This window comes from Vidua macroura, chromosome 6 (assembly GCF_024509145.1).
Source record: "Vidua macroura isolate BioBank_ID:100142 chromosome 6, ASM2450914v1, whole genome shotgun sequence".
Lineage (NCBI taxonomy): Eukaryota > Metazoa > Chordata > Aves > Passeriformes > Viduidae > Vidua > Vidua macroura.
Genome location: NC_071576.1, coordinates 302,676 through 323,693, shown reverse-complemented (window position 1 = coordinate 323,693; position 21,018 = coordinate 302,676). Strand labels below are relative to the sequence as shown.

Genomic DNA, 21,018 nt, shown 5'->3' with positions numbered 1-21,018 from the left:
CAGGTGTGGCCATGCTGCCAGTGGCACCGCTCAGGCTCCAGTACCCCAAAGCTCCAGTGTCGCTGAGGCTCTGCTTCCCTTTGCCTGATGGGAACAGAGGTGATCCTCGTGGCAGCTGTAGCCATTACTCCTGGTTTGAAGCCATTCCCAAGGAAGCAGCGTGCCCCTCACCGTACTGGGTGCCCACCATGGCTTCGGGCACACTCTTGCCATGGCACACGAAGGGCCCTACTGCGCCTTCTGGGGGGCACACACAGCTGCCCAGGCCTGTCCACCCACCACAGTTCCGTGCCACTCTGCTGGTGTGGGATGCTCCCAGAGCAATGCCCACAGGGACTGTCATGGTCCCCAGGAGGCAGGAGCCCCCCTGTGCTGCTGGCACCAAGCCTCCAGCAGCTCTGCTGCCCGCAGGGGTGAGAGCAGCTTGTGCCAGCGCCTCGGCAGGAGCTCTCGGGCAGGCGGCGTGCCCCAGCCGTGCCAGGCCCTTCCCAGCTGGAGCGGCAGCTCCCAGGAGCTCTGTCCCCTGTGCCACGCACAGGACACACGGCTGTGCTTTGCAGCTCCCTCTCCATGGCTGCAGAGCCAGTTGGCACAGGGGCAGGGCTGGAAAACGCGTGGGGACACGCTGCAGAAACAGCCACGCTGGCAGCAGAGCGGAGCAGCACCAGGTATCCATGTACCCAAGGAGCAGCACCAGGTATCCTTGTAGCCAAGGAGCAGCACCAGGTATCCATGTACCCAAGGAGCATGGATCCATGTACCCAAGGAGCAGCACCAGGTATCCATGTACCCAAGGAGCAGCACCAGGTATCCATGTACCCAAGGAGCATGGATCCATGTACCCAAGGAGCAGCACCAGGTATCCATGTACCCAAGGAGCAGCACCAGGTATCCATGTAGCCAAGGAGCAGCACCAGGTATCCATGTAGCCAAGGAGCAGCACCAGGTATCCATGTAGCCATGGCACGGACAAGCCTGGACACGGCAGGAAGGCAACACAGACACAGAGACATGGCACAACACCCAGCTCCTGCCAGCACATCCCAGCAGCCCTCAAGAGAGCCCACCTCTAGAGAGGGCCTGGGCACACCCCGGTGTTCCAGCCACTGCAGGAAGAGCTAAGAACCTCCTGAAGCAGTTTCTCCTCCACCAGCACCTGTGAATAAAGACTCTCCATGGCTAAAATCTCAGATAATCTGTAGCTGAGCAGCAGCACACAGAGCCCAGCTGCAGGCAGGCAATGCCTGAGGGGCAGGGAGGCACCCTGGGCTCATGTCCCTGCAGACCCTTCTACAGCTGGGGGTGATGCTGGGGCCACAGCGCATCACACCCCCATTCCATCATCCATGGTGAGGAGTTATTCCAGTTGGGGGAAAATAACCTGGTGTTACTCTGATCCAGGAGCATCTTAGCACTTTTTCTGGCTCACAGTTGGCAACCTATGGTTTTTGCAGAACAGAAAGGACAGAGAATTTCCTCCTCCATGAGGCTTCCCACACTTAGAATCAAGCCTGAATAAAACAAATGTCCCACTGCAGAGTTATTCCAGTGGGAATGGATGATTCCATGCCCAGGGCATTCCCAAGGGATGAATGATCCTGTCAGCCATGGAGAGAAGCTGGCACGAGAGGAAGCCCCGGCTGCCCAGATCCCCTTTCCTGCACTGTCAGCAGAGAATCCAACCAAACACAGGGCCATATGTTCCCTGTACACTGCTTGACACAGAGGCACCATGGACAGAACATCAGCTGCAGTGCTTAGAAAATTATTCCTTTGAGTGAAAAATTACAAATATAAAAATAAACGTCCTTAAACCACAAGACATCATTAGTATTTTAGCACTTTCACAAAACATCACACAGATTTAGGTCCAGTTTTAGACAACATATAAAAGCATTTTCATTTGATGTTTTTAAAATGCATGATTAAACCCAACCACTCCACAGCCAACCTCTGACACTCTCCCTCTACCCCAGCATGGGGGGAAGGTGCCTCTGCCAGCACAGACCCTCACTGGGGTTTGACCCACCCTGGGCAAAGCCCTTGTCCTCAGACTGCCAGACCCTGGACTGACCAGCCCTGTCCTCGACAGCACGTTATTTAATAGCTCCCTTCTGTGCATGCAGTGCTCATGGGTTGCCAGAGCAATCTGAGGAGGGATTTATTGAATTTTTTAAAAACTTCTCCAGCAGGAAGCAGGTTTTCTCATTTTGAGGCTTTGTTTCCTATTTGGTCTCTGCATTTCCTGAGGGAAGCAAAAAGGGTTTCTAAAAAAGAAGCAGCCTCTTCCTTTTAGGTCCTTTACACCACCCTCACTGACTTTGTTCTTCCATGACAGGCAATAAAATCACCCAGAGCAACCCAGACTGGCCACGAGCATCAGCCCCACGCTGCAGAGCCCTGGGGACAGAGAAGGGGTGCCAGGGGCTGTTCCCCACTGTGAGATGTTCCCCCACAACTGCCCTGGGGCTGGCTGCTGCCCTGGCTGGAGCCAGGCTGGCCTCAGGCACCTGCCTTAGCTACTGTGCCCTCAGGAACAAGCGTACAGGGTATAAAATTCAACTATTCTCTCACTTTTATGGCCACAAAGCCCATCGTGAACCTGTTATCTGGCATCTGAGAATGCACAATGCTCAAATATTCAGAGTTAAGCTGTCTCTAATTTGAATATGATGACCATATGAGTTTAATTAATATTAACTGCAGGCTTCCCTTTACAGTGAGCAGAGCAGCTGCCATCCACACAACGAAATTTGCGCCTGCTGTCCCCTGCTGCTGCGGGGTTCTGCCCCCACAGAGTGGCCCAAAATCACTCTATCTCCCAGACACTGCAATTAAGAGCAGCTTAAAGGTGAAACCATCATCTTCCAGGCCCTTCAATTCTCTCGGGGACTGAAAAGAACTGGACCCAACCATAAAGTTCAGAGAAAATATGCCCCAGGAGTCTAGGAGAGCAGGAGATGACCGTCACCACCTGACCAGCCGAGGTGCTGAATGGCCACGACCCAGCCAGCTGCAGCCCTGCCTGCCCACCTGCCCACCTGCTTTTCCACCTGCCTGCCCACCTGCCCACCTGCCTGCCCCTCTGCCTGCCCACCTGCCCCCCTGCCTGCCCACCTGCCCCTCTGCCTGCCCACCTGCCCCTCTGCCTGCCCACCTGCTTTTCCACCTGCCTGCCCCCCTGCCTGCCCACCTGCCCCTCTGCCTGCCCACCTGCCCCTCTGCCTGCCCACCTGCTTTTCCACCTGCCTGCCCCCCTGCCTGCCCACCTGCCCCTCTGTTTGCCCACCTGCCCCTCTGCCTGCCCACCTGCCCCTCTGCCTGCCCACCTGCCCCTCTGCCTGCCCCTCTGCCTGTCCACCTGCCTGCCCCCCGGCCGCCTGCTGGCCCTGCCCATGGCCCTGCTCAGCTGTGCCCTGCACCCCGAGGCGCCCCAGCCCTGCTCCCTCCCCAGAGCTGCAGGGCAGGGCGCTGCCTGCCCCGCAGGATCAGGGTGCAGATCTGGGTGCTCTGGGACCGTGGGTCGGGCACCTTCCAGGGAGAGCCGCTGTGGGACCCCAGTGCTCCAGCAGTGCCCAGCCCCGGCCGGCCAGACCGGCGCAGGGGAACGGAGCCGCGCCCTGGTGCCTGCTTGTGCTGCCCCCAGCCCCACGGGGGGAGCTCCGCAGCACCACAGCCCCGGCCCGGCTCCGGCAGGGCAGTCACCGCGAGGCTGGCTGGCGTACCGAGTGAATATTTTATTTTACACAACATAACAACACAGCGTTGTTGCTCCTGTACAGCATCTGCCTAAAAACAAAGGCAACACCATAGTCACGGAAAAGAAATATACAGTCTGACCGGTTTAAAAAATATCATTTTACTGATTGATCCAGAAGTGGTTATTTGTTAGCTTGGAGGAAATTGCATTTCCTTTATAAAAGGCTTTTTCTGTGAAAACTCTCTCTTTTGTTTTCTGCTACTGCAGAACCAGGAAGCCAGTCCTAGAGCAGGGAAGGCACTGGTGCTGTTTCGTGCTTTTTTTCGCCCCTTAATCTTTTTTTCCTTTTTTTTTTTTTTTTTTTTTTTTAATGTTGCCTTCGGTTTTGATATTAAATAAAACGAAACAAAAACTAAATAAACCCCCGTGTGCACTGGGTGGCTTATACAGAACCCCGCATGAACAAGCCATTAATCAGAGAGACAGCAGTGGACATCCAAATCCAATTCCCTGGAAAAGGGAGTTTCACACAATGTTTGGTGGTTTTAGTTAAAATAAAAATTTAAAAAAAAAAAAAAAAAAAGAAAAAAGAAAAAAAAAAGCAGGTCACACAGTGCTTTCCAATATCCACTCAGAACTGGAGAAAGTTGCTTTTCCGCTCTGGGCCCCGGCGCAGTCTGCCTGGACCAGCATCCCGTTCATGGACATGCTCCGTTTGGAGCGCAGGCCGCCGGCGCCGGCGCCGCGGGGCTCCAGCAGCTCACCGCCCAGCGAGCGCCGGCGCTTGGCTCGGGACGCGTCGGCCGGCAGCGTGAGGAACTTACTTGGCTTTGATTGTGCTCTTTTGTACGTGTGGGCCGCGGGGGCCGCGTCGGGGGGCCGGCTGGCTAGCTGCAGGGCCGTGGAGTTATTTCTGTTCGAGTTCTGGGGCTCGGCGCTGCCGCCAGCCTCGCCCTGCGGCTCGCTGCCGGGCTTTGGCCCCGACTTTCGCTTCGGCTTCTGTGAGAGGGAAGTGCTGGAAGTCCAGGCGGGAGGCAAAGCGGAGGTAGTGGTGGCTGAGTCCTGGCTGGAGCCGGTGTCTGGTGACTGTGTCACACCATCGCTGGCAGCCTTGCAGCACTGGATGCCCTCCTCGTGCCCGAGAGCCTGCTTGGACATGGACTGCGACAGCACCCCGCTGCAGCCCTGGATCTGCGCCCCGTTCGTCTGCGAGTACACGTTGCTGACCTTGGTGGCCTTCTGCTGCCCGTTGTTGTTACACACCTTGTAGCGGATCATGAGGATGATGATGAACACGAGCACGGACGCTACAATGATCCCACCAATGATGATAATCATGGTCCCGCCCAGGAACTGGGACTGCATGAAGTGGCAGCGCACATAATCCTGCTCGGTGGTGAACTGCGTGCAGCCCACGACTCTGGTGGCCGTCAGCGAGGTGATCCCGTCATCGTAGATGGCCAGGACACACAGGTCGTACATCGTCCCCGCAGCCAGGTTGTTGACCAGAAAGGTTTTGCTCGTGGGAGGTATCATTCTGGGGGAGAAGGAAACCAGTGTGAATGAACCTGGCGGACACACCGGCACCTTCCCACCCTGTGGGGCAGCCCAGGCCATACTGGGCACCACCACGCTGGGCTTGTCTGTCCACTGTCCCCGTGGGGCTGATCTCCACTCCCCCAGCAGCTCCTGCCTGGCCTTTGATGTGACAGCAGTGATTACCAAGGCGCCCGGCATGGCTCAGCATGGCAGAGCCCCCCATTAGATCAACCACACCAAAAACACAGAACACAGGATCACAGAATGGCTTGGGTTGGAAGCAACATTTAAAGACCATCTAGTTCACCCTCCTGCCATGGGCAGGGACACCTTCCACTGGACAAGGTTGCTCCAAGCCCTATCCAGCCTGGCCTTGGACGCTTCCATGGATGGGGGACCCACAGCATCTCTGAGGAACCTGTGCCAGCGTCTCACTGTCCTCACAGTGAAGAATTTTTTTCAGTTATCTGATCAACATCTACTCTCTTTCAGTTTAAAGCCAGCACCCCTTGTCCTAGTAATGGATAAAGAAATTCACAGAAGGAATGAACAAGCAAAGCCAGTGCTGAAGGGTGCAACAGCTACACCTGGCAGCACAGAGCCCCCCTGCACTTCCCCAGCACAGGCATCACAAGAAAGTGCTGTGAGGAACTCACAGACACTGTCCTCCCTGTGCTGCCACAAAGACGAGCACATTAGGAACCGTTTAATCCATCTACCTTCACAACCTTTCTCAGATCAGTTCAGAGGATTAGAGGTCCATTTGGATTATCTAAAAATAACACTGTTCTAAGTAATTTTCCCATTTGTGATTAGAAATGGCACGAGTCCTTCCTGAGGCTCCCACCACGAGCTGCCGGGGCTGGGTTCCGCTCAGCTGGCAAGGCATGGCACAGGAATTCCAGCAGAGGGGCTGCCCAGGCCAGGGCCACACGCCAGCACCGAGCACCCAGCACGATCCCACAAGGGCAGGCTGGGGCTGCCTTACCTGTAAACAAGGGAGTCATCGTAAGTACCATTGTACTGGATTTGAAACATACGTATCCCAGGTATATTCCTCTGAAAATTGAACTTCAGCAGAGCCGTGGAGGATGTCGCTTCCGCAACGACCACCTTCTTATCCTGGCTGACTTTAGTATCCCCGTTGCTACTGCTCGCATTGGAGCCCGACTTGGTGGATGTGGAGATGTCCGAGGAGCCTGGGTCAGGCTCATGGATGTGGTTTGTGCTGTTCAGCAAGTGGGGGAGTTTGATGATGTGCAGGTCCACCGTCTGCGTGGCCTCCCCCGCTGGGTTGGAAGCAATGCAGGTGAAGGAGCCCGTGTCCTTCACCGTTGTGATAAGGATGTCAAGCGTCCCGTTGTCGTACACCGTGGACCTGGTCGCATTGGAAATCAGTTTGCCCTCAGGTGAAATCCAGTGGATTGCTGGCTCGGGGTCACCCCGGGCCTTGCAGCGCAGGGCTGCCCGCTGCCCCTCCAGCACCCGCAGCTCGTGGGTGTGCCGGGTGATGAGCGGGGGCTCGCAGAGGAACTCCTCCTCAGGGATCGACCAGAAGTACCGGCCGGACAGCAGTGTAGGAGAGGCACAGGTCTCCAGGTCATCCTCCCTGGAAAGGCGCCTCAGCCACAAAAGCTCACAGTTGCAATGCAAGGGGTTCCCACCAAAGCTCAGCGCAAATGTTGAGGGGCTGATAATTCCTGAGGTTGCCAGCACCTGAGCGCGCTGGAAGAGCGGATCAGGCGGCAGCTTCTGCAGTTTGTTGGATGTGACGTCCAACCTGGTCATCTTGTGGAGGTGGGAGAAGGTCCCCTTAGGAATATGGTCAATCATGTTGTGGTCAAGACTGAGAGTGTGCAAACTGACCATTTTCTCCACGGCATCCCAAGGGATGGTTTCCAGATTGTTGTAAGACAAATCCAATTCCTCGAGAGCTAAAACATCATCGAAAGCTGTGGAAGAAATTAAAGTCAGCTGATTGTTGTTCAGTATCAAGTGGTGGAGATTGGAGAGCCCACTGAACATGTCATTAGTGATCTTAGTCAATCGGTTGCTGTTCAAATGCAGAGCCCGCAAATTGCGCAGGTCGGCAAACGCGTGAGGTGTGATAAAACTGATTGTATTCCGGGACAGCGTCAGGTCTACCAGGCTGGTCATGTTGGCAAAGTCTTTCCTTTTAATGTTTGTAACAAAGTTGTCTGCCAGCCGCAGCTCCACGGTCCTCCTGTCAATGTTGGGAGGAACGAACAAGAGCCCTTTCTTGGCACAGAGGGTGGCGAGGTTTGGAGACAAGATCTGACAGACGCAGCGCTTGGGGCAGATCTGAGCTCGCACCACTACGCCAATGAACAGCAGAAACAAAAGCAGTTTTTCCATTGTAGAACAGATTCAAGAGCCTGCAAGGGAGAGCAGACAGTGGTTAGGCTCTGTGAGATAAGACAGACATAATAAAAGAGCCAAGACAGTCTGTGGTTAAACCACGGAACTGAAGTTCAGGTAGCAGCAAGTCACGCTCCCTGTGTTACCTGGTTTTTCTTCATCCCCCCATCCCGACACAAGAGTGCCTCCCAGGAGTACAGCTGAGAGTCAGGGATGTTTGCAGATCCATGTATACACACCGACACTCGCATACAAATGACAAAGCGATTGGGAAGCCGCCCCTCGGGCCCCTGCTGCTAGAGCCCATCCTGCTGCCCAGCGCACCTCCACATCCCACCAGAGCCCCTGACCTCCCAGGCTGTTGGCCACAGTGACAAATGTCCAGGTATAGAAAATGAGGAGTGGTTCATGTGTGCTTCACTTGCTAAGCTGAAACTCTCAGCGGCCTTGAAATTGCAGCAGCTCAATGGGTTTACAGCCATCTCCACTGAACATTTAAGCTCTTAATGCTATTTTCAGAATAAACTCAGAAGGAGCTGATTTTATGTCATTCAAACCCCAAAAATGTAAATAAAACAAAGTAAAAAAAAAAAAAAAACAGAAAACAAAACAAAACAAAAACCCAAGAAAAGCCCCCACAACAGAGATCTAAATAAAAACGGATCTTGGGCTAATTTTAGCTGATCACAGCTTTCCGGCTCCCCTGGGAAGCCCAGCGGTTCAAGCAGCTTTATCACTCACGCTCCTCGTGGCGAGTGGGAGCAGGGCCGGCAGCAGCAGTGCCCACGCCAGCTCAGCGAGATCTCCCACCAGTGGCTACGCCAGAGGCTTCGTGGCACGGGCGGGCGGGCTGGGGATGCTCCTCTGTGGAACAGGCGGGAGCACGGTCCCGTGGAGAAGCACCCACGGGAACCTGTGCCTTTGCGAGCAGCGGTGCTCGGAGGGGCTCCACGCTGCGACTGAAGCACTCGGCTCCCTTTGGGACCGGCACAATTAGACATGCTCAGATCAGATTACTCAGACCCATTACCACCCCAGAGACGCGTTAATGAAGCTCAGCTGAAATACAGTTTCACAGCTAGCCAGAACCAGAACTCTTGAATCGTCATTGATATTTAAAGACATTTAATGTTAGAGTAACAATTATTGCTCCTGTTGTCCGGTCCATCCATAACCCAAACCAAATTTGTGGTGCCATGCAAGCAGAGGCAACAAAATTATTAGCAAAAATACCAGCCCTAAACCCTGCTTTTCAGCAATCAATGTACTTTTTCCTGATACTTCTGGGGACTGCAAGTATTCAGGACTACTCCAACTTTTGAGTTCCCACTGGAAAAATAAAAGCCTGCTACTGTGGTCCAAAGCGGAGTCTGCTGCTGTGGGCAGTGCTGGGAGCTGCTCCCATAACCAGCATCACCAGCACCATTCTTGCTGCCATGACTTGTGGCAAAAAGCAAAGTGCCATGGCAGTATTCAGGTATGTTCTGTGGACTCACTTTCATGACAGCACTGCAAATCAGAGTGGCCAAGCAGTGAAGGAAACTGGCTGCTGCAGCCCCCAACCCCCACTGGTGTCACCCAGCAGCCACCTCCCAAAGCAGGAGCTGCACTCCATGGCCAGGGACTGCCACCTGTCCTTTCCAGGCAGGACTTTGCTCCTTTAATGCACACCTGCTAAGTCCTAGATTGAATGGATTCAGCAGCTCAGGGCACCTGCAGCACAGCCACTGGGGTCCCTGGACAGCCTTGGCTGGGGACACCACGCTCATGTAAACTTGCTAACTTAAGGCTGCCAGCTCAGATTCATGGCTGTGATTAAAGCCATGTGCCTGGATTCAGCCAAGTCCACTGCCAGAGCTACCCAACACTAACACAAGCTTGAACCCAAATCAGCAAGTTCAGGAGTTTGGAAAAACCATTCAAAGATGAAACTATTTAAACAACAGCTGGGATGACAAGGTTACCAAAAAGTTACCTACCAGCAGAGGTGGGTTTTTGGATGTTAAGAGAGTTTTGGATATTGCCTTTGCCAGTATCCTCAGGTCAAATGCCCAGCATATGGATAGAGCTGGATGCAATGCCATCAGTGAACATCAGGCTCAAAGGGCTGCAGTAAATGGGCAAGACTGGCCAGTGGCCAGTGGCCAGCACTGTCTCCCCTGACCTGGGTTCAGGGACAGTCCTCTCCCGTGTCGCTCTCAGTGACCTGGGCAGGGAGGTAAGTGCACCCCACATACATCTGCCAATGACACTGAATTAGGAGGAGGGATGGAGCCCTCAGAGCACGGGGTGCTTATGGAAAGGTCCTGGTGGATCAGAGTGCTGAGCACCCACCCACCAGCCCTGACTGCAACGAAGACCAGTGAGGATTTGGCATCTGGATGCCTCAACTGATGGAAACAGCAAAGCCACACCTGGATCTACATGAGGAAGCTGGTGTCCCAGGCTGTGCAGGGATGGGGATAGCCCATCCTCCCCAGCCAGGGCATCATCCCTTGCTGCGGTGGCAGCACAAACATTTCACCTCCTTGCTGAAAACACACAGAGCATTTCCTCCCAAAGTGCTCGGTGCAGCAGCCTTGTGGCTGTGCCCCACCACTGACGCATTCCAGACAATACCAACTGCAGGACCTGCTGCCTTAGGAGGACAGCCATCAAAACCACACCTGCTGGAAGTCAGCCTGAGCATGTGTCCCCTCCTCTGCCAGCACACCTCATCCCCCACACAGATAATTTGCAGAGATAGCAGCGCTGACATGGCTTAGAGCTCATTGCAGAAAACACCTTTTTGACTAATGAAAGCAGTGTGTGATTCTCATTACTTGCTTGAAAGATAACAAAACAGGAAGGAAACTGCATTCATACATAAAACAAATGCCAGCTTCCTGGGAAGGTGGGCACTGCTCATTCTGCTCGGTGCCTGCAATAGGACAAGGGTAGTCAAGCTCTTCATGTGACATTTGTGATTCACAAAAAAAGCCTCTCACATATACTACTCTTTACATCCATTCCGTTGCTACATTTGATCATTTTGAGTTATTCATCTGTCTATAAAACCTAAGTTTGAGTTGCTGTGGGCTGCATGGCTTATGGTCACACAGAGTGGGAACTGTGTCTGCAAAGAGCCAGGAAGCTGTGAGCCCCAGCACACTGAGGGGGCTGGGAGCCCCTCCACCCTTCCCCCATCGGCTGGAGGGGACTGACTGGAGTCCCCAGACTGCTGCTCCTGTCTCCGAGCAGAGGAAGTCTTCTCCTCCCCCCATTTCTCAGGTATGGAGCAGGCCTGACAGTGGTTGGGCAGGGCCAAGGCTCGTGGAGGCAGGGACCCCTCCAGCACTGTCACCCCTGCCCACCTTCCCCCAGCCACTCTCAGGTGGCATGTCCCCACACAGTGGTTGACACTCCCATGGTCCTTCCCCTGCCAGGTGTTTCCCACAGGTCTTCTGGCCTTCAGGCTACCTCCAGCCCAGCTCTGGAACACACACCTCCATTCCAGCCCAGCCCAGCTCTGGAACACACACCTCCATTCCAGCCCAGTCCACCTATGGAACACACACCTCCATTCCAGCCCAGCCCAGCTCTGGAACACACACCTCCATTCCAGCCCAGTCCACCTATGGAACACACACCTCCATTCCAGCCCAGCCCACCTATGGAACACACACCTCCATTCCAGCCCAGCCCACCTATGGAACACACACCTCCATTCCAGCCCAGCCCACCTATGGAACACACACCTCCATTCCAGCCCAGCCCAGCTCTGGAACACACACCTCCATTCCAGCCCAGTCCACCTATGGAACACACACCTCCATTCCATTCCAGCTCTGAACACACACCTCCATTCCATTCCAGGTCAGCCTGGCTCTGGAACACACACCACCATCCCATCCCATTCCATTCCATTCCATTCCATCCCATTCTATTCCATTCCATTCCATTCCATTCCATTCCATTCCATTCCATTCCAGTTCCCTCCCCACGGATGCCAGGCACGCTCTGGCCCCAGCCTGGCAGCTGCAGAACAGCCGTCCCCGCACAGAGGAGGAACCCTGAGCTGGCATGGGACCAGGCCCACACACGGGCAGGGTGTAGGGACAGCTAGGGCACTCTCCAGCTCCAGCACCACACGTGGCTCTGTGAGACCCACCAGAGGATTTCCACCACTTCCAGAGGAGCCACCCGCCCCTGCTGGGTGACAGCCACCCGCTCCTGGGTGACAGCCCAACAGCCCTGCTGCATCCTGGGGCACACCCAGACCCTCTGACCAGCACCTCCTAAGGGCAGACTCCCACCACAAACCTCTGACAGGTGCTGGGGAACGGCCAGAGTGAGCCCAGCCCCAGTGGGGCACAGCCGTTCTGAGCCCCCGCAGCAGTGCCAGCAGTGCCAGCAGTGCCAGGGCGAGCAGCAGGCACAGCCTGGCACCCAGTCAACAGCAGGCCATGGGATAACTACCCACCTGTTCTAGCAGCAGACAGAGGTCAGCTGAAGTGCTAATGAATTTGAAATTCCTGCCTGGAATGGATCCAAGGAACCCAGGACTGAAATGCCACGTGATGCGATGGCTCCTTGTGCCCAGCATACTGCATGCTGGGGGTTTTGCCTCCTCCTTTTTGGGAGATGAAGTGCTGCATCTCAGCACCTGCCAGTGTGCCCAGCGCTCCAAAGGGTCATTTACATATTGTGGATCATGCAACACATGGGAGCAGCAGAATCCATAAGACAGCCATTAATTAGCAAACAACTTCCACAACATCCACTTCCTCTGTGGATGGCCAGCATGCCAGGGATGCCCAGTGTGCACACTGGGAGCTGCTGGAGCCAGCTGCCAGCTCAGGGCCTGGCTCAGACATCATCTGTCACTGCTGAGGTCATCACAGAGCTACTGACAGCCCTTCCCACCCATCCAGAAGGATTGGTGGGAAGGAATCCACCCAGGATTCTCAGAGTCTTTGCAAATTCAGTTTCGTGATGGAAGAAAAAATAGTCTGGAAGTTGATGATGTTCATCTGCTGGGGATGGAGGAAGGGAAATCACCAGCCACCACAGGCACCCCGCAGCCATGCCAGAATGTGGTATGTAGAAGGGATCTGCTGGGACCAGTGAAGTGGAGAACAAGGAGCTTCTGTTTCACAAAGGTCAGTGGTTTGTAGAAAGGTTGGAGGGTTTTGCTGAATTGGAAACAAAGTACCTGAGGAAAAAAAACCCATTTGAATCAAAGAAACTCACCCAGAGGTTTGCTTTGGGGGCTGTGCTAAGCCACCCAGCGCTGAGCTGGCCAGGATCACCATCCACAAACACCAGCCAGGACCACAAGGCCACCACGTTTGACACTTGCTATAGGACTGGACAGATGAATCCCCATGGGGAGCCATGAGACTGGGAAATCCTGTACCCCTGTCCTAGTTAAAGGGCTTCAAACAGCCATGAACCCCTCAGACCTCTGGGAATCTTAGCAGCTGGAGCAAGGGCCCAAAGTGAAGTCCAGGGGCAATGCTGCCAGCTTACACAGGGATAATGCCTCCTGACATAATGCATGTTCCTTCCTCAAAAGCTCAGTTTCTGGATTTCTGCTGGGTTTCCTGTCTTCTACACAACAAACAGCTTCAGCACTTGCCCTTGTAATACACAGCTTAAAAACATGCCCATAAAGTTCAGAAATCGAGGAGAAAAATAGAATATCCTTTTCTTAAAGCACTTTATTTTAGAATTGCTCCACATTGTCTGCAGCAGACAACACTAACAATGCCAAGTGCTCGGAAAGGTGAAAAACCCATGGGGTTCCTGCAGCAGTGCACATGTCACAGCTGGAGTGCTTCCAGCAGAAGCAGGGACATGGGCACATTCCAGGCATTGTCCCTTCACTTCTGCTGACACGGTACTCTGTGTCCTGCATTTTCACAAGGATGCTGGAGCCTTCCCAGGAGGCACAGGCAGGGTCAGGAGGGCTGCACTCAGAGCAGTGCCCAGCACCACCCTGGCCCTGGCCCTTACCTCCAGCACCACCTGCTGCAGGCTGGTGGCAGCCCCCCTGGGACAGTGACCCTGGGGTCAGCACAGCCGGGGCAGCAGAGACATGGCATTCCCCAGGATTTCATTCCTTTCCCTTCTCGTTCTGCTCCCTGCCTCACCCCACACGAGTCCCAGCGAGCTGCCCTGACCACTCGGGCGCCGGCACTGCCAGCACTGCCAGCACTGCCAGCACTGCCTGCCACGCACCGACAGTGGCAGACAAGGCGGTGCCCGCTCCCAGCACACTCCCAGGGTGCCTCCTGCACACCTCCAGTGCTCCTCCTGCACACCTGCTGCTGGCACAGCCCCGGGCCCACGGCCACACGCGAGAGCTGGCACACGCCGCTGAGCTGGCCGCGCCTGCCGTGCCCCGGAGCAGAGGCCGAGCCAGCAGAGCACAGGGGTCGCCCGCACCAGCAGGGCTTCAGTGCAGGCAGCTTATCAAAGCTTTGGTGCCACAGACAAGAGCCAGAGTGATCCAGGGAATGAGTCAGGCGGCAGAGCAGAGCACGACTGCAGCTCGGTGAGGTATTAATAGCTGTGCGTGAGGAAATGCCGAGGGTGCCACGGCCCGGGCTGGGGGCACCTCCTGCTGCTCCCTGGATGGGGAGAGGGCACTGAACCAGGCACTGAACCAGGCACTGAACCAAGCACTGAACCAGGCACAAAACAGAGCAGCACCTGAGAAATGTCCCCTGATAAAAGCACACCTGGAGACATCGCCTCCCATTTCTGAGGACAGCTCTGCACTCCCATCTCGCCCACTGCCAAACCCAGCAAGCTGCTTAAGCTGTGTAACGACCTGGAGCTTTGCAGGCACAGCCAGGAGCCCATCTGGGCTCTCCTTTGCATCCTTCTGCTCCTTGGGGCAGAAGGTGTCAGCAGTGTATCTCCCAGCCCAGCAGCAGCGAGCACCAGCTTCCCAAGGCACCTCTAGCCCCTGTACAACCCCTGGCACCATCTGTCACCATTCTGTCACCATTCACGACTGTCCTTGTACCCTGATGACCACCAGCATCCAGGGCTGCTGCTCCATTCCATTCCACTCCAGCCCAGCCCAGCTCTGAGAATATCACAGGTACAGACAGATGGACAGGCTGTTCCACTTCACTTGCCCCTTCTACAAAATGTGCATTAGGAATTCCATCCTCTTCCTTTCCTCCAACCTCCAGGAATCATCCCTGCAGTGGTATGCAACACAGGGAAAGCAGCACAGCCCCACTACCTGCACTCGAGAGCTCCCAGCCCAGCTGCAGCCCCTCCCAAACCCCAGCCAGGGCTGCCAGAGCCATCCCAGACAGCTTCCAACCTCATCCCCCTGATCCCACCAGCCCTGCACCCCACAGCCCCCATGCAGTGCAGGAGCCAGGGCCAGAGCTCTGCACAGGGGGATGTCACTGGTGTTCTAAGTCAGAACACCAGGACATTTAAGGTCCCTCCAAGCCAAACCATTCCATGGTTCTATACAAAGCTTTCAAGCTCCTGAGGAGTTCCTGTACCAAATATTACACAGATATGCCAAGCACTGACACCAACATCAGCATCAGCCATGCAGCTTCCAAAAAGACCAGGCCTAAGTGAATAATTGTTTAAATAAGGCAGCTTTTAACTTACCAAAACATTTGCATTAAATTGGGGTATTGTGGCATTTCAAAAACTGTTTTTGCAACATCAGAACACAACACAAGGGAAGGGATGTGAAGGGATTTTCTCTGCCTCTCCTCTATCCCTCTGTTCCAGCCATACATTCCCAGGTGGTACAGGAAGCTGAGGTAGCCACAGTGGCCCTGCATGACCCACCCCACACCCTCCAGACACAGGTCTCGCTCAGAGGGACACGTGGCGAGCACTGCTGTGGGGGAAGAGGCTCCTCAGGGTCAGCACCACCCTGTGCAGTCCCAGGCACGCAGGCCCAGGCAGAGACAGCCCGGGCATGGTGGTGGCAGGGCACCAGCCACGTCCTCCCACGAGCACAGGGTGCACCAAGCTCGGGGTGCACACCCAAACTGCTGGCTCACTGCTGCAGGACACCAGCAGCGCCAGCTGTGCCAGCTGTGCCAGCCCCTCACCCACTCCTGTCCTGGCACAGGCTCGCTCTCACCTGCACACTGTCCCTGCACACTGTCCCTGCACACTGTCCCTAGATACTGTCACCTGCACAGTCCCTGCACTCTCCCTGAACACTGTCCCTGCACACTGTCCCTGCACACTCTCACCTGCAACTCTCACCTGCACACTGTCCCTGCACACTGTCCCTGCACACTCTCACCTGCAACTCTCACCTGCACACTGTCCCTGCACACTGTCCCTGCACACTCTCACCTGCAACTCTCACCTGCACACTGTCCCTGCACACTGTCCCTGCACACTCTCACCTGCAACTCTCACCTGCACACTGTCCCTACACACTGTCCCTGCAACTCTCACCTGCACACTCTCACCTGCAACTCTCACCTGCAACTCTCACCTGCACACTGTCCCTGCACGCTGTCCCTGCACACTGTCCCTGCACACTCTCACCTGCAAACTCTCCCTGCACACTGTCCCTGCACACTCTCACCTGCACACTGTCCCTGCACACTGTCCCTGCACGCTGTCCCTGCACACTGTCCCTGCACACTCTCACCTGCAAACTCTCACCTGCAAACTCTCACCTGCACACTGTCCCTGCACACTCTCACCTGCACACTGTCCCTGCACACTGTCCCTGCACACTGTCCCTGCACACTGTCCCTGCACACTGTCTCTGCAGCCCCTCCTGCCCAAGCCCCCAACAGCAGGGCTCCACATGCTGGCAAGTCTTACAACGAAGAAATCTGGGATTCTCATCTTATTGTCAAATACCCACTGGTACCAGGCAAGTGCCAACTGCCAGGGCTGCCCATGGAAGGCTCCACCAGGAGGGTTGGAAGGGCAGCAGGTGCTCCAGGGTCCAGCACAGCCAGACAATTCCCTGGCCACATCCTGGCTGTGCCCTCACATCCTCATGGAGCAGTGACCAGTGTTCGAGGCCTCAGCACCGCGAGGCTCAGTGCTCCTGGGCTTCACCCACTCCACCTCTCCAGCCTGTTCCAGTCCCTTGGATGCCACCCCTTCCCTCCAAGTGTTGACCACACCACACAGCTGTGGTTGCCAGAGGTGCTGAGGGGAGCAAGGCGGGCACAGGGGAAATGGTAAGCAGACAGGCCCCAGGACACACAGGTGGATACACAACCTGCCACACACCCCAAACTCCCTGGAGCTCTCCATCCCTGCCACCACCCTACAGCAGTACAGGATACCCAGCACTGGCCATGCCTAACTTATTGCTGTGATAAATATGTAATAATGGAAGAATGAGGTAATTGATGCCTCATCCCCAGAAAAGTTCAAGGTGAGATTGGGCAGGACTTGGAGCAACCTGGCCTAGTGGAAAGTGTCCTTGCCCATGCCAGAGGCATGGAACAAGATGGACTTTAAGGGCCCCTTCCCAACCAAACCATTCTGGGATTCTATGAGTCTATGAATAAAATTATTATTAAGTTTTCCTTTGCCAACAAATGCCACCGTTTTTAAAGCACCAACACTCTTATTCTCCAACAGGCACTGGGAGAGGGATGAGAGTGAAGGGGTACTGGCCAGGGCACTGTGGCCAAACCCAACATGCCCACCAAACACACACAGATTAACTGGGGGGAACCAGAAGCAGAGGAACCAGCACTGTGCAGGGCGACATTGTCAGCACAACACAGCACAGAAAACAGGGGATTAACCATAAGCAGATTTCCAAGCCTGAACAGTCTGCAGGTCTTATCAAGCACTGTAAAAATAACTTATTTCTTCCATGGCCTTGCTTCTGCACAGCCCGCCAAATTAAATGAAAAGTAAACTAACAATGATTTACTCCAGATGGACATTTATTATCTGCATAATAATACCTTGCAACCATCACAGCATTAACCAAGGCCAATTCTTTTCTTAGTCACTGTACTCTTACATAAACATATAGTAAATTAAACAATCTAAAACCAGGCGTTTATTAGGGTTGTCTCTACACTTGCCTGAACATCACTCGAGGATGTGAGTCATAAAACAAGCTGGATTTTGAGTTCTAAAGTTTAATTTAATGTCAAGGAGTACTGGGTACAAACCGTAGATCGCTCTCATGGAAGAACACTATTTAGTATTTAGGTCTGGTTTGTTAACTGGTAAATCAAACAGATGTGGCCAAATTAGCTACTGAGATGATCTAAGACGTGCCATGTCTACAGCAGCCCTGACACTTCAAAGGCAAATCCAGGGAATATCAAGGAGATAAAGCATTTCCATCACAATAACGGGTGACACGCGCCGGCAGGATACATGTAATAAAGGAAGGACAACAAGAGATGAAATGGAAATTTGTTTTGCAGAAGCCAAGAATAGAACATGATTTATATGCACTTATTTTAATTTATTTCAGGCTGAATGCAATTTATCTAAAGTCATCAAAAATTAATAGGCCATACAGAAAGTAGTAGTAATAAATCCAAACTTGGGGCACACAGCAAGCACATCTCTTTTCAATCGCTATTAGCACTTCACTATCTAATTAATCCACCGTGTTATCTCATCTGGAAAGCCAGGCAATCCAGCCTGGCAGGACAGGCACTGACTGTGTGGCCCCTGGCATGCTGTGAAACATTAAGAAAATGTTTCTTAATGTTTCCGTCCAAAGCTGAGACCAGCCCAGAAAGGGAGCCCAGCAGAACCCACTGCCCTGGGCCTGGGCACCCCAAAGCTGCTGCTGCTGCAGCCCCCAGTGTCCTCCAGCACAGTGCCACAGCCAGAGCCCCGTGTGTCCCAGCAGGGACCCCCCCAAAGGGTGACCACAGCCCCGTGTGTCCCAGCAGGGACCCCCCCCAAAGGGTGACCACAGCCCCGTGTGTCCCAGCAGGGAGCTCCCAAAGGGTGACCACAGCCCTGTGTGTCCCAGCAGGGATCCCCCAAAGGGTGACCACAGCCCCGTGTGTCCCAGCAGGGACCCCCCAAAGGGTGACCACAGCCCCGTGTGTCCCAGCAGGGAGCTCCCAAAGGGTGACCAGAGCACCGTGTGTCCCAGCAGGGACCCCCCCAAAGGGTGACCACAGCCCCGTGTGTCCCAGCAGGGACCCCCCCAAAGGGTGACCACAGCCCCGTGTGTCCCAGCAGGGAGCTCCCAAAGGGTGACCACAGCCCCGTGTGTCCCAGCAGGGATCCCCCAAAGGGTGACCACAGCCCCCAGTGTCCCAGCAGGGACCCCCCCAAAGGGTGACCACAGCCCCGTGTGTCCCAGCAGGGAGCTCCCAAAGGGTGACCAGAGCACCGTGTGTCCCAGCAGGGACCCCACAAAGGGTGACCACAGCCCCGTGTGTCCCAGCAGGGAGCTCCCAAAGGGTGACCACAGCCCCGTGTGTCCCAGCAGGGATCCCCCAAGGGGTGACCACAGCCCCGTGTGTCCCAGCAGGGACCCCCCCAAAGGGTGACCACAGCCCCGTGTGTCCCAGCAGGGAGCTCCCAAAGGGTGACCACAGCCCTGTGTGTCCCAGCAGGGAGCCCCCCAAGGGGTGACGTGAGGTGACACTGCCCCAGCAGGTGAGTCCCTGCCAGAGGCTCTCCAGCCTGGAGTACATTCCAAGCACTTCCACCCCCACACGCAGCTGGTGTCCAGCACCAGGAGTAGCAGGAGCAGGGCAAGGGCAGGGCAGGGCAGTGCCAGCCCCTGGCCCCAGCTGCTCCCATCTGCTGGCGATGCAGCCGGGGCAGGAGGAGCAGCACGTGCCCTGCCCCGGCACCCTGCTCTGAGGCACTCCAGACTCTGGAGGTGAGGCAGGAGCAGGAGCTGCCTCCTCTCAGCTGGAGGCTGTGAAAGAAGCAGGGGTCAGTCCCCACCAAAGAGCGACACAGAGCAGAACCCCCTCCCTCTTCCTGCATGTTCTGCACATCTGTGCTGAAGAGGCTCAGACCCCAGCACAGGCAGGGGACAGGACTCTGGGCAGTCCCTCCAGCTGCCACAGCAACTCAGGGCAGAGTCTGACCACAGAGCCAGCCTGGAACAGCTGCTCAACACACACACGGAGCTCACTGACCACACAGCTGCAGCAGGAACCCGACAGACCTCAGTCCCTGTTTAGATCCAAAGGAAATCAATGGGCATACCAAAAGGAATATTTTCCTTTACCAAGAATGACAGTTTAAGTGAAATACTGGGACTCATATTTTTCAAAACTTCAGATACATCTGTCAGGGTTGGGCAATTTCGCCTAAAAGGGAAACTTTCAATGTGCCATAAGGGAGAAACTATTTTTGCAATCTTCCCTTTGGCTCAAAATCTGCTGCTGGGATTTTTCAGGAGGCAGCACTCCACACGCTCGAAAAAACTGACGGCTCTAAAATACATATTTATGGTTTCCTGATATAGGGAATAAGAACAGAAGAAAGTAATGATAAGCTGCAGGAAATGTTACAGAGCCTGGCAGCAGGACAGACAGCAAACTGGGATCAGCGGCGGAGTCGGGGGAGGACAGGAGTAAAGGAAGGAGGCAGTGAAGGCCAGGCACTGCCCCAGGGATCCTGGCCAAGGACAGGACAGGCTCAGGCACAGGGCTCTCAGCTGCAGACACAGGGATGTGCTCAGACACAGGCATGCTCCAGCACAGGGGTGCCTGGATGCAGGGACGTTGGGGCACAAGATGCTGGGTTCAGGGGTGCCCAGGGGGGTCTGTGGGGATCCCCAGCACAGCCCCGTGCACTAGCCCAGGCTCACAGGCTGTGGATTTCTTCTCTCTCAGTGTTCCTATAGGTCAGGGTGACCCCAATAGAGATCGCAAATGTCTTTGCTTCCCTAGCCCGAACATCGCCAAAGAAGAGGTCTGGAATGCTTCCAGTTGCTTTTTCAAGGTTGTTTATTTCTTCTTATCTGTAATATTTTCTCTCTGACCTGCCGAGCTCTGGCTAGCAAGGAGGCCATAACATTCTGCATGCCCTCTCGGGCGGTGTTTACCTTTTATATCAAAAGTTACGTATACTATGTTTACAATTTATTACCAATACCTAACATTTATGTTGGACAGTGTGTCTCTACCTTAAACCAACAGAAAAGTGTCATCATCACAGCAAGATATGGAGGGCAAGGAGAAGGAAAAGAAGGCTAGGACACGCCCAAATTCCTCCATTTTGACCCCCTGAATTATATTCTAAAAAACCCCAAAATTCTATTTTTCCACCCTGTGTTAATTCAAATATTACACTACTCAAACCCTTGTGGCTTGTAATTCCTCATCCAGAGTTGGCAGCTTTTTCATAGGCTAAAATTGAAGCCACAGGTGTTTTTTGACTTCTTGTCTCGAGACCTGCCAGGGTCTCAAGACAGCCAGGGCAGCCAGAGG

General features: G+C 54.6%; 1 protein-coding gene across 5 annotated transcripts in view; it reads right to left on the bottom strand.

Annotated features, from left to right (window-relative positions):
* LRFN5 (leucine rich repeat and fibronectin type III domain containing 5) overlaps positions 1–21,018 on the bottom strand; it is a 45,410-nt gene that overhangs the window by 3,147 nt on the left and 21,245 nt on the right. For 3 of the 5 annotated variants that reach the window (XM_053980480.1, XM_053980481.1, XM_053980483.1), the window contains exons 2-3: positions 6,228–7,635; positions 3,718–5,237 (exon numbers count right to left, since the gene is read on the bottom strand). In XM_053980480.1, the coding sequence (XP_053836455.1) occupies positions 4,307–5,237; positions 6,228–7,615 (2,319 nt within the window). In that variant the 5' untranslated portion in view covers positions 7,616–7,635 and the 3' untranslated portion in view covers positions 3,718–4,306. Of the gene's footprint in view, positions 1–3,717; positions 5,238–6,227; positions 7,636–12,080; positions 12,302–21,018 lie in introns of those variants that run through there. The other 2 variants (XM_053980482.1, XM_053980484.1) reach the window with 2 other exon arrangements.